The sequence below is a fragment of the Cavia porcellus genome, unplaced genomic scaffold, assembly GCF_034190915.1.
Source record: "Cavia porcellus strain 051 isolate PalLab524CR breed Dunkin Hartley unplaced genomic scaffold, mCavPor4.1 scaffold_15, whole genome shotgun sequence".
Lineage (NCBI taxonomy): Eukaryota > Metazoa > Chordata > Mammalia > Rodentia > Caviidae > Cavia > Cavia porcellus.
Window position 1 is genome coordinate 72509393 of NW_026947498.1, and position 12460 is coordinate 72521852.

The window sequence follows — 12460 nt, forward strand, 5'->3', positions numbered from 1 at the left end:
CCAGAATGAAGGAAAATGGGAGGGCTCCTAACCTTCCTAAGATTCAGAGCCTGGTAGTGCACAGTTCTGGCTAGTCCGGGATGCTGGTGCCAGGACTTGCAGAGGGAGCACTTTTGGAGGAGCAGGCACTTCACTGGGGAAATAAAAGACAAGATGAAGAGTTGAGTTTGAGGGGTGTCGGGTGCCAGGTATCCTTGGAACATCCAGGAAGGAATGTCTGGAAGACACCCGAATTAATAAACGTTCCAGAACCTCAGGAGGATGTCCTAGAAGGGTAGGTCTGATAGCACTGTAAAGCTGTATGATAATTTTAAAAAAGACACACGGGATGAGATGACAGAGGAGTTGGAGTAAGAAGAGAAGCAGGCCCAGGACAGAGTTCTAGGGACCACAATGTTTAATAGTCGAGGGGAAGAGACAGAGCCAGGAGACAAGTCTGAGAGGCAAAGGGTGGGAGGTAGGAGAGAGCCCAAGACCCTGCTGAGTCCAGAGTCTAAATTCCATCAGAAAGAACAGAAATGTCCACCGAGGCAGTGCCATAGGAAGGTCAGGGCAAAAGAAGCCCGAGAAACACCCAAGGGCTTCAGTCACAGGACTGCCTTGGATGATCTGAGCCAAAGCTGACCAGAAGAGGCCGCACGGAAGGGGCCTGAAGAATGAACAAGAATAAAGAAATGGAGGCGCAGTGGCAGACACCTTCTCAGGAAGTTTGGCTGGGAAAGGTCGCGGAGAGTAGGATGACACCAGAGAGGAGGCCGAGTCGAAGGCAGGCTTTGGTTTCCACATTTGGAGGTCTCTCGTTTGTTTGCTCTATTAGGAGGATCTGGAGAATGGAAGAGATTGAAAATTAAGGAAAAAGAGGGCATATGTGGCAGGTTCCTGATACAGCAGGAGAAAATGCCTAGACCATTACCAACAAGAGGGAGCCTGTTTCTGTGTGACAAGAGTAAAGTTCTTCCTGAGGATCTGTTTGGGTCGGAACCGTCATGACGTCTCAAGCTAGGACCCTTGAGGTTCTTGTGGCCGGTCATGATCAGCAGTGTTATCGTGGCTCGCACCCCGGAGGCTCTGCTCCCCTCACATCCCACGAGCAGCCACGTCCGCAAGCTTCCTCCTTCCACACACTTCCGGTGCCTCCTTTTTCAGGGCCAAAATAGAAGCAGGGAAGGACCGCTTTTGTTCCAAAGAGAAATTACTGATTTTGTTCCCAGGATGTGCCAACTTCTTTAGAGAACTATGCTCTGCCAGTTTTGACATTTGTAATTTCAAAAATTCACAGTAGGCAATTAAAACAGCTTGAGAGTGAAAATACAGAGTCTGATGTGTGTGGAAGAGAAATAGGCATGTGTGTGTGAAAATATAGGGACAGAAATGAAAAGTGTATGACAAATACGGTATTTCCAGTCCTCCAAGAAAAGGAGAAATTACTAAAAAATAATGTTGATATAAATAATCAGAGATTGGGAAAGATGAACAGAACCAATATCTTATACCTTATCCAAAATAAATTACAAATGCACCAGAGTTTCACATGAGAAAAATGAAATTAAAAAGAGAGAAACATTGACAGGCATTCTTGTAAGCCTTGCAGTAAGAAAGGCATCATGTACCAAACAAGAATGCAAGAAAACACAAAGCCGAACACTGATAAATCGGACCACATAACAAGTTCTTAACTGCCAGGAGGGGAGAGGCAGTGCTCACAAAGTTTAGGAGCATTCCACTCCTTCTGTAAACTCATTTTATGTTGAAAAACCTTAGTGTGAAAAATTTGAACGCTAGAAGTATGTGTGCAATAAAAACTGTTCCCCTGCCACTAAGGACCCTCTGAGTCAAGTGTGGGAATGCACCTCTCTACAGCGAGCGTTTTGGGAGGCCGAGGCAGGAGGACTGCAAGTTTGAATGTAGCTTGTGCAACAGCAATTTGGTGAAACTCTAATTCTTAAAAAGGCTGGAGATATAACTTAGGGCAAAAGCCTTGGGTTCAATTTGGTGATGCAAAAACAAAAATTAAAAATAAAAATAAAGATCTGATCCGCCCCTCAGCACATTCTGCCCCTGTGCCCTTCCGGTACATTTTTCCCTCTTGTATCCTCCAAGCACATGAGCACACACACAAGCGCATGTATAGAAATATATTCCTGCAAGACCACAAATCAACCTGCTTCATCTTTGTTCATAATGTGCTTAACTAATTTCCTTTTTCTGGTCGTCTTCACTTGCAGTACGTAATGATTACATTCCTGGTGGGAACGTGGTCTGTGTGCATGGCACAGCTTACTTCTTTTTCATGCCGTGTCCTTCCCCGCTTCCTCAGTCCTTCTGTCCCTTTTACAAAGGACCTGTCTCCCTGTTTCCTCCTGTTTCTTTTTCCTATTGCTCTTTATGCTTTGGGTTTCTCATAGAAGAGAAATCCTGTAGTAGTTAAGCTTATGTGACTTCTTTATCTCACTTAACATTCTGATCTCAAAGTGCAGAGGACTCGTCTCTGGAATATATTAAGAACGAAAGAATTAGACCACCTCCCAAAGTAAAAGATCCAATCAAAAAATGGGCTATTGAAATGAATAGACACTTCTCAGAAGAAGTTCAAATAGCCAATAAATATATGGGAAAATGTTTAACATCTTTGATCATTACAGAAATGCAAATTAAAATAACACTATGATTCCTTTTTACTTCAGAGGAAATGGTTATCATCAAGAAATCAAATAATAGCAAACGCTGGCCAGGCTGCATAGAAAAGGAGCTCTTCGGGGTAATGAGTGGAAAGATAAACTGGTATATCCATTATGGAGATTCCTCATAAAACTAAAGCCAGAAATTCCACCGGACCCAGCTATTCCCCTTCTAAGTATCTTCCTAAAAGAGTTAAACATGTCATATTACAGTTACTTCCTTTTTATTATTATTGTAAACAATGAACATCATATTTCTTTACCCACGTGGGCTGGTGTACCTACAGGATGTAGGTCATGCAGGAAATTTACAGACAAACCCACAGCTACAAAATCGCCCTTCAGAGATGTGGCCCCAGTGACATTTGACAGAGGTTTCTAAAGAAACGAGCCTACTGTTCGGCAAGGAGATTAGAAACTGGACACTTAAGTAGCAGGAGTCATTATGGAAGGGGTTTCTTACGGCCGTAGGGTTCTGTGAGAGGCGGAAATGGTGGCTGGGCGCAGATGCTGGCGCTCTCCAGCATTTACAGTCAGGAAGGAGGTGTAGGGATGTGAGGAGAAATGTGGATGATCAGTCCTGGAACCAATGGACACCAGGTTGGAAACAGAGTAGATAAATCAGGTCAAGCACTTTGAGGAGCACAGGAGAGGAGGACTGGACTCTAAACAATCTGAATCTGAAAGGATAAAAGCCAAAATCCAGAGGGCACAGAGAGGAGCTGTAGAAGTAGAAAACTTTTGCAAGAGATTGTCCTATTAAAGTAGACACAGAACATGAGGCCTGTGGGAACGTTTCCACAGTTGAGATGGAATTAAAGCAGGTGTGCACGCTGACAGGGACAGTCCAGGGTGGAGTGAAGGGGACAACACACAGACCAGAGGACGGAGCAGCTCGCCCACGGCAAGGCTCGGGACTGAAGGCAGGAAGTGGGGAGACCCCGAAGGGATGATGGAGATGGGGCGGCTGGAAGAAGAGGTTCTTTTGAGAGGGATTCTGGGTTCTGAGTGAAATTAGAGGGAATGCACCAGCAGAGTGAGGAGATGAACCCTGGAGGAGAGCAAGAAGTGAGACTGTGGTCTGGGAGGTCGCAAGGGAGGGCAGAAGCCTGGCGTGCTGCTGGGCTGGGGCGGGTGAGGACCCGGGAACTCACGAGCGGGAAGCGTGCTTGTGTGTTTTGTACAACCAGGTCTCCCGCCTGTGTACCAGTGCAGAGTAATATTCCGGTTGGGCTTATTCAGTTAGTGCTTTGCTAAGCAAGTACAGCAGGGGTGCAAAGGGGCAAAGGGAGTGTGAGCATCTGCACGTGCGGGTGGAGGACGGCTGTGAATCTAAGCTGGAACGGAAAGCCACGGAGCAGGGGCGCCAGAAGTGTGCAAGGTCAGTGACTTCAAGGCCCAGGTGAAGGAGAGGTGGGGTTGCAGTTGCAAGACTAATGGCACTCAACAAACAGGAAGTGGCAGTCACTGGGGATCTGGAAGACAGGTTGAGATGCTGGAGGTGGCAGTTTCCAGTATGACGGTCTGGGACTTGGCCATGGTGGGGTAGGGATCCCAGGGGACACACATGGCTGATGGCTGTCACTGCTCCCTCCCCTAACGCAGAACTTGAGGAGTCTGAACGGAAGTGCCCACCCTGCTTAACCAGTTTGGCTCAGAAGTATCTGATCTGGGAGTGCTGTCCCACGTGGCTAAAGCTCAAGGAAGTTCTCTTCAAGCTGGTAACGGACCCCTTTGCAGAGCTCACCATCACCCTGTGCATCGTGGTAAACACGATTTTCATGGCCATGGAGCACCACGGCATGAGCAGCGCCTTTGAATCCATGCTGCAGATCGGCAACATCGTAAGTAATCTGCCTGAGAGGTGGGGGCTTCACATGGGCAGGGAAATGCCATCGTTGGTGGACACAGTTCTCATTATCTGAGGACACAGTGGCACTGTAAGAGATATGTGGACTCTGAGCTCAGGAAATCAAGTCTGGGAGAGCACACCCTGAGCTGGTCAGAATTGCTTTGGGATAAATAAGCACAAGAAAGTCGACAGGGGGGCTGGGGATTTACCTCAGTGGCATAAGCACCTGCCTTGCAAGCAGGCAGTTGTGAGTCCAATCCCTGGTACCGATAAAAAAGAAAAAGAAAAAAAAAAAAAAAAGAAAGTGAACAGAGAGAGCCCTGGGCTAGGAGCAGCTGGTTCCCTTTTCCAGAACATAGGACAGCCACTTAAATTCTCTGGATCTCAGTGAGCTCTACCTTGAAAAGAGGACAAATGTCACTTTCCTATTTAAAGACGGCCTGGGGATTTGTAAGCTTCCTTCCAATTTAATTAATGTTTATGGCTGCACTTAACAGTGGCTGTGATTTTCAGGGCTGTTGCTGAAGTCCTGGAAGAGTGGAGGAGGAAAAGGGAGGTGGCACAGAAAGGGAGGGTGTATGGAAATGTGCTTGCTCCTGTAGCAAAAGATCACAGCGTTGGAGCTTCCTCCCTGCACTTAGTTCCAACACAGTGCTGCTTCACGGTGTCTCCTGTTAACTTTAGCATTCTTCGATTTTAACAAGATAAATCCACATGAGACTTTACCACACGCTGAATGATGCATCTGGCTCAGAGGAGCCACCAGCCCCACACCTTACTCCACCCGCAGGAATAGTAACAGTAGCTAATTTATTTTAAAGAGAATAAAACCAAGCAAAATAAAACATAATGGAGCCAATCAAAACAAAACAGTGTAAGTGATATGGGACTTCAAAACAAGATAATAGGAAATCAACACTGGTTACCATAATGCCTCTTGTTGTCTTCCACATAGCAGCCCATTACTTCAGACACAATAAAAGCCAAAAAGAAAACAGAACAGAATAGAATAGTACTAACAAAAGCAAAACAATGAGTGCAATACAGGATTCAAAACAAGATAATGATACACCCAAAATGGCTACCATAATACATCTTGTTGTCCTTGAAAAAGCTGCCCATGCCATCAGATACAACAAAATCCAACAAGACAAAACAGTATAAAACCCAACAAAACAAAACAATGAAAAAATGATACCAGACTTCAAAATAAGATAATAGGGAATGGACAGTGGTTACCACCCTCAGAAGGAGATACCCCCATAAATGCTACATTGCATATTGTTATACTGTGAACAGATGATCACACAACTGGCTTAGGCCTGCAAAGTCAGTGATACATTAAACACTGCAAACATTAAGTTGTATTTTACCTCAGTAGCTATCACCTTGTGTTTCTCTAGATCAGCTGGTCACTTACAGGGTGGGGGGCAACACTGGCTCTTCTTGTCTCCCAGCCCTGGCACCAGATGGGCCTGGCATCTGGTTCTCCCTGCAGTGGCCTGCGCATGGCGCCTGCTCACAGAGAGGGCCTGGCTTCTTGTTGGCTTCTTGTTTTGCTCCCCTACAGTCTGTGAATGGCGCCGACTCGTGAGGAAAGGCTTGCATCTGTTTCTCCCCACCACAGCCTGCACATGGCGCTGACTCACAGGGAGGGCTTGCTGAGACAGGCAGTTACATCATTTACCCAAGATCATAGATGTAACTGGCAGGCCCAGAATTTGGGACCCAGAAGACTGCCTCCCAAGCTTGCACCTCTTTACCCCAGGCTGAACCCCCTCACAGAGCCTGCTCTCATGGTGTGTGTACGTGTATGCACATGCATGTGTATGTGTATATGTGCAATACACACATGGTGAGCAGAAGCTATGAGGGATCAGGGTCCTGTTTCCAGGTTTATATTGGTGTCCACTTCTCCAAAAGTGGCCTAGCAGGTTTGCAAGGACCTCTGACCTCTCAAAAGCTGCAGCCCCAGAGGGATTAGGACCCTTCTCCTCTGGAAACCTGCCCCTTCCCCATAAGCCATGGATGACAAGCAGATGCAACAAGCTTCAGAACTCTGTGGAGTCGGCATGCCTCACAGTTCAGCAACACCAAAGCCAAGAACGCCTGTTCTATTTACAGTGGAAAGAAAAGAGCAACCAGGAAGGGAGCATGCTTACTTCCCAGCAGGTGGCATCAGACCACAGAAAACCTTGAGGAGTCAACTTTGGTGACCACACCTATCTCTTACACTGGAGATGTAGAGGCAGGAGATAAAAAGGTCTTTCCCCCTGTGTCAGGGCCAGGCCTATTTTTGCTTTGGAGAGAGAGAGGGAGGAGAAGGGAAAGAAAGGAGGAGGAAGGAACTTGAGAAGGGAAGGGGAGGGACAGGAGTCTGTGCTGCCCCTGTGATGAGTCATGCTCCATGAACAGTACCATGTTCCATCAGCCTCACACCACAGAAGAGAGTGCCCCCCTCTGGCTGCACGGTGGGGGAGAGTGACCAGAGCTGACCACCTGCCAGCCATGCGGACTGACTTGCCTACAGAGGACACTCAGTGGCCGTCCTCTGAACCTTGTAGTTGCAGACATGTGGCATTAGAAAGCCAACACCATCCTCAGCCTGTTTCCTTTGCAGTGAGAGAAACCCAGTCCAGGTTTCCCAGGCTTGCGTTGTGAGCCATGAGGAAAAGGTGGCATCCTTCTTCCTTATGTGTCTCTTTTGCTGCTGGATTTTATATGACCTGAGCCTGATCCTGACCTTTCTCCATGGCCTCTCCATTCTGTCCTATTTAATACCAGAGCCAAAAAGAATCTTACAGACTATGCATGGCCATTATTTATAAATGAATTACTGTGTACCAGGCTCTTTACTAAAGCATTGGTTCATCTTATGCCCATTACTTAGGTAAAGAAATCAAGGTACACTACTTCTCCAAGCTTACACAAGCTGGGCTGAGCTGGGATTTTTATCTGCTCTGTGCTGTCCCACAACCTATGCTTTTAGCTATGGAGACAGAGTGACTTCGCATTGAATAATTATATAATAGTCATCCTGATGGTTACCCACTTACTCCGCTCCTCCCACCACCCATATGGTAAAAGCAAAGCCTGAGTTCCACAGCACGTCACCCTTGCACAGGCAGAAACTTCTCTGTGCTTCCACGTGGACTGTTTCAAGCCCAAGCCTCAGGGTCTACAGACAAACAGAGTAGAATAAAACACAATTAAAAGGAGTTGCTGTGTTGTAAGCCAAATTTGTTCCTCCCTTTGTCATTGCCAGCTGGTTCCTACGACCCCACTGAGATGGAAACTTATTTCTATTCCCAGGTCTTCACCATATTTTTTACTGCCGAAATGGTCTTCAAAATCATTGCCTTTGACCCCTACTATTACTTCCAGAAGAAGTGGAATATCTTCGACTGTGTCATCGTCACCGTGAGCCTGCTGGAACTGAGCATGGTCAAGAAGGGAAGCCTGTCTGTGCTGCGGACCTTCCGCCTGGTAAGGTCTCCTCTTGGCCACTTGATGACTTCCCCTCAGATCCAGGGAAGCTGACTCCTAGGCACAGGTGCTGTCCTTTCGGGGCTCCCCCAGCCAGCTCCCCCTACCTCTCCCGTCCTTATGCAAGGGGAGCAAAGGATAGCTCCCACCAACCTGCAGACTTAGATCTGTGGTCCCAGGTTTTCACTGACTCGGGGTGGGGACGTGCCTGCTGCTCTGTGGACCTCGGCCCTTCATCTGTACCAAGAGGCAACTTCTAGGCATGTCCTGTTCTTTATCACTTAATAAACCACAGCAGCTCATATGTATTGGGTACTTAACATGTAAATCATGGCCCTACTATATCCTTGGCCCCCTATATCCTTGACATAACACCTCTCATTTTATGCTCCAAGTCTGAGGAATGGCTGCTCTTACTACCCCGTGGGTAAATGAGAAAAATGGAGGCACAGATGCTTAAAGGATGACCCCAAAGCCTCCAAGAAAGCAAGCTGGAGTCAGGCCTGTATCTCAGATCCAAGGTGCCTGACTCCTGCATCCCCCTCCTTCACATGTCAGAGTTGTTTTCTCAAATCCTGGTACCCTAAATCACAGCCCAACTCTCACTCATGCCAAAAACTGCCTCCTGGTATCCTCCCCCATGTAGGTGCTCCTCCAGATTGAGCTCCAGGACACCCTCTATAGGAGAAGCTCTTCTATCCAGGGTGCTCCTGCCCTATTACCTGTCCACTCCACATTCCTGACAGAGATGCATTTGTCGGCCAAATCTGTCAGATTCCCTGGTGCTGAGCCTGGGGTCCCTGGAGTCTTCCAAGTCCCTCTGGCCACCTGGAAAAGTCTGGCCTCTTGCTGACTCTGGGGAGGAGGAATGAGCCCAATACAAGGCATGGCTTGTTGTTTCCGGCATCCTCTCAGGACTGGGTTGGAACCCAGTGTCTAGCGATGGAGCAGCACAACAAAATGCAGGAGACAAGGCCTCAAGTCTCCCTGTGTGCTGGCCATCCTGAAGCTGAAGAGGTCACATGATTGAGTGTAACTGTGAGATCTGGGGTCCTAACATGAGGGCCAGGAGACAGATTTCAGTCCTGGACTTATTTTACCCAGGCCCACAGGAATGAAATATAGGAGGCCAAAGAAAAGGTACTGACCCGGGATGTTTGCCTCGGGTGAGGTAACTCATTCCTACTTGGGCAGAGCCAGCACCACACACAACTCCAGGCGGGGGAACTTACCTAGAAATCAAGGTGACTTATGCCAAAAATGGTCATGTACTATTATTGTCAGTTTCTATTTTTTGTGGGAAGTGAGAAATCTGTATTTCATATGAATTGGTTATTAATTCAATGTTCAAAAATAATAACACTGTACAGACCACATAATGCATGTTCTGAGCCACGCTGTGTCATTCACCACTGGCTAATACCATCTACCTAAGCTGATGGTGCCCTCTCCACTCTGAGGGAGAGAAGGGCAGCGTGGCTGGAGGAACCCTTTCTCTGGAAATCTTAGAGGATCAGAGCTATGCTTCATGCTTAGAATGACAGATTTCCCCAAGTGTCTACAAGTGATGGTACGGGACAGGCGCCTGAGCAAATGGCCAGTGTGAGGTTCCCATGTAGAGTCACCAAGGGAGCAAGGGTCCCTGCATCTGGGGAGCACCCAGGATTGTTTTCCAACAAAATGAAGACATTCTGGTATGCGTAGGAAGTAAAGTATGGGGTGCGTCCACATCACAAGCAATTGAAACTTTATTTTACAATCGGGATGTAAAACTCTGCAGGTGTGTGCTTCCTGTCTCCTCCCCTCATCTCAAAGTGCTGATCCCTTCCCAACTCTCTGGCCATCCCGCTAATCACACCTGCAGAGCTTTCTCAACGTGGACTCCACTTCCCTCGTGAACTGGCTTGTCTTCATGGCCCAGCAATGCCGTTGCACCCTTGGGAACACATTCAACCTGCTCCTCTGCCCTCAGGCAAAGCAGGGTTTTGGCCAAACCCTTCCCTGATCTGAAGCCAGAGATGTCTCTGTAGCATACCTGCACCTAAGCTGTGGACATGACTAGTAAAAAGCCATACAACCCAGCGGGGTGGTTTCATTTCATTGGTAGACTTTATCTTTCAGGCCAGTTTTAGGTTTTCAGAACAACTGAGCGGAGAGCACGAGAAGTCCTCTCTACTGCCAGCCCCCTCCACGCACCATTACCAACAGGCACACTTGTTACCAATCACTCCTGAACGGTTTCCCATTTCCCTGGTAATAAAGCCCAAAGTCCTCGTGCTGCTGCGTGATCAGGCCCTGCTATCTCTGAACAGTTTCCTCTTGTCCACTTCGATCTGGCCAGACGGGCCTCTTCTCTCTTCTTCCCACAGAATAAAACTCTGTCTCATTTTTGGCCCTTGGCATTATTCCCTCCGGGATGCCTTTACCATAGATGTGGCTTAGCTCAGCCCTTTGGAAACTTCGGCTTAAGTCACAAGTCACCTTAAGGAGAGGGCCTCCTCAGCCCACCTGTCTGAACGCAGCACCCTGAGGATCTGTCTGAGAATCTTAGTGTTTGTTAACGTGAGCCTGTTACGTGAAGAATGAATTGTGATTCTTCCTCTCTAACCCTGACACCATTTGCTGCTTCTTACCACACCAGTGTGCCCGCTAGGACATCCGGTGCACTGTAGGAAGTGTGTATTCATAGCAGGCATTCTCGCTATTTTTGGGATTGCAGAAAGAATGCTTTTAGTGTTTCACCAAGTCTGACATTTGTGGCAGGCTTTTACAAAAAAAAAAAAAAAGAAAACCCTATCAGTGTAGGAAGTTTTCTCTTGTTAAGAATATTGTGAATGGATGTTTAATCTTATCAGACCATTGCTTGTGCATGTAAGATAATCACAGGATGATCACATATCTTCCTCTTTTAATCTGTTATTTTGGTGAATTATATTAATTGATTTTCTAGTGTTAAATGAATTTTGCATTTCTGGGACAAATACAGCTTGATCATAATGCCTTTTAAAAATACATTTGGATGTAAACACCTGCCTGGAAAGCTCAAGATCCTGAGTTAAATTCCCAGTACCACCACTCCCCCAAGTACATTTGGAAATTCAGTTTGCTAAATCATTTTTTAAAGAGCTTTGTAGCCATATAAATGAGTAATATCTAGATTTTAATTTTCTTTACTTATATTATCCTTTACTGGGTTAGGTGTCAAGGTATCAAAATTATACAAATCTCCATAAGCAGAGTTGAGGAATATTTCTCTTTTTCTATACCTAATTTTTGAATAAGATTAGAATTATTTGTTCCTTATAGTTTGGTAGCATTCACCAGGGAAGCCATCTGAAGGTCAAGATTTTCATTACTGATTTAGTTTGCTTAATAGCTTCGCAACTAGCCAAGTATTCTATCTCAAATCAGTTTTTGTAAGTTATTTTTCTAAGAATTTTTCTTCCTAACTTTTTGTTTTTTAAAATAATTTGTGCAATTTAAGGGTGAATGTCGCCTATACCTGTGCCACATTTTTTCTTCTCAAAAATAATGATCTGTGCTTTTTCTCATCACTTTTCACCAGCCTTGCCAAAGATCATCAATTTAGTTTTTCCAAAGAATTAACTTTTGGCTTGTTGATCCCCACGATATCATGGATGTTTTCCTATTTTGAAATCTGAACCCTAATTATATCCTCTGCTCTATATATTTTGGTTTTTTCCCACTTCTTGAGATGCAGCGAGGTCCATGTTTTCCCAATATACTAATTTAAGACCGATTTTCTTCTAAGAACTGCTTTAATATCTATAGAACATTCATTGTTGTCTGACTTTAAATATTTCCTAGTTTCAACTTTGATTTATTCTTTGACTCAAAGATTAATTAGAAGCATGTTTCTTAATTTCAAAACACATGTGGTATTTCTAGTTATCTTTATGCCATGGAGTCCTAGCTTAATTGTGTTTCAGTCAGAGAACATATGCTGTATGACTTTAACGCTTTTAAATTTACTGGTAATTTCTCTTTGGCTCAGTGTATTGGAAATGTTCTTTATGTACTTAAAACATGTGTTTTCTGCAGTTTTAGGGCACAATATTCCACATATACCCATCGGGTGGGGAAATCTCATTATGTGGCACATTCTATATCCCTGCTTACTATCATCCACTGCTTGTTCTAGCAATTACTGAGAAGGTGGTATTCAAAAATATCTCCACTCTGATGATTCTCTGTCTGTTTCTTGGTGGCTCTATCTGGAGCCTGTATTATTAAGTGCATACATATTTTAAATTGTTATATCTTCTCAGTAAAGTGAAATTTTTATTATAAAGATTGACCTTTAGCTCTAGAAATATTTTTGCCTTTAAAAATATCTTTGCCCAATATTAATTAAATAACACTACTTTCCTTTGGTTTAGAATTTGTCCTCTTCTACTTGAAAACTCAGAATTTGGGGGCTGGG

General features: G+C 45.5%; 1 protein-coding gene across 4 annotated transcripts in view; it reads left to right on the forward strand.

Annotated features, from left to right (window-relative positions):
• The window catches only part of Scn10a (sodium voltage-gated channel alpha subunit 10), an 81473-nt gene that overhangs the window by 38602 nt on the left and 30411 nt on the right, over positions 1 to 12460 (forward strand). For all 4 annotated transcript variants that reach the window (XM_013146277.3, XM_013146278.3, XM_013146279.3 and 1 more), the window contains 2 exons: positions 4284 to 4522; positions 7843 to 8016. In XM_013146277.3, coding sequence (XP_013001731.1) covers positions 4284 to 4522; positions 7843 to 8016 — 413 coding nt within the window. The remainder of the gene's footprint in view (positions 1 to 4283; positions 4523 to 7842; positions 8017 to 12460) is intronic.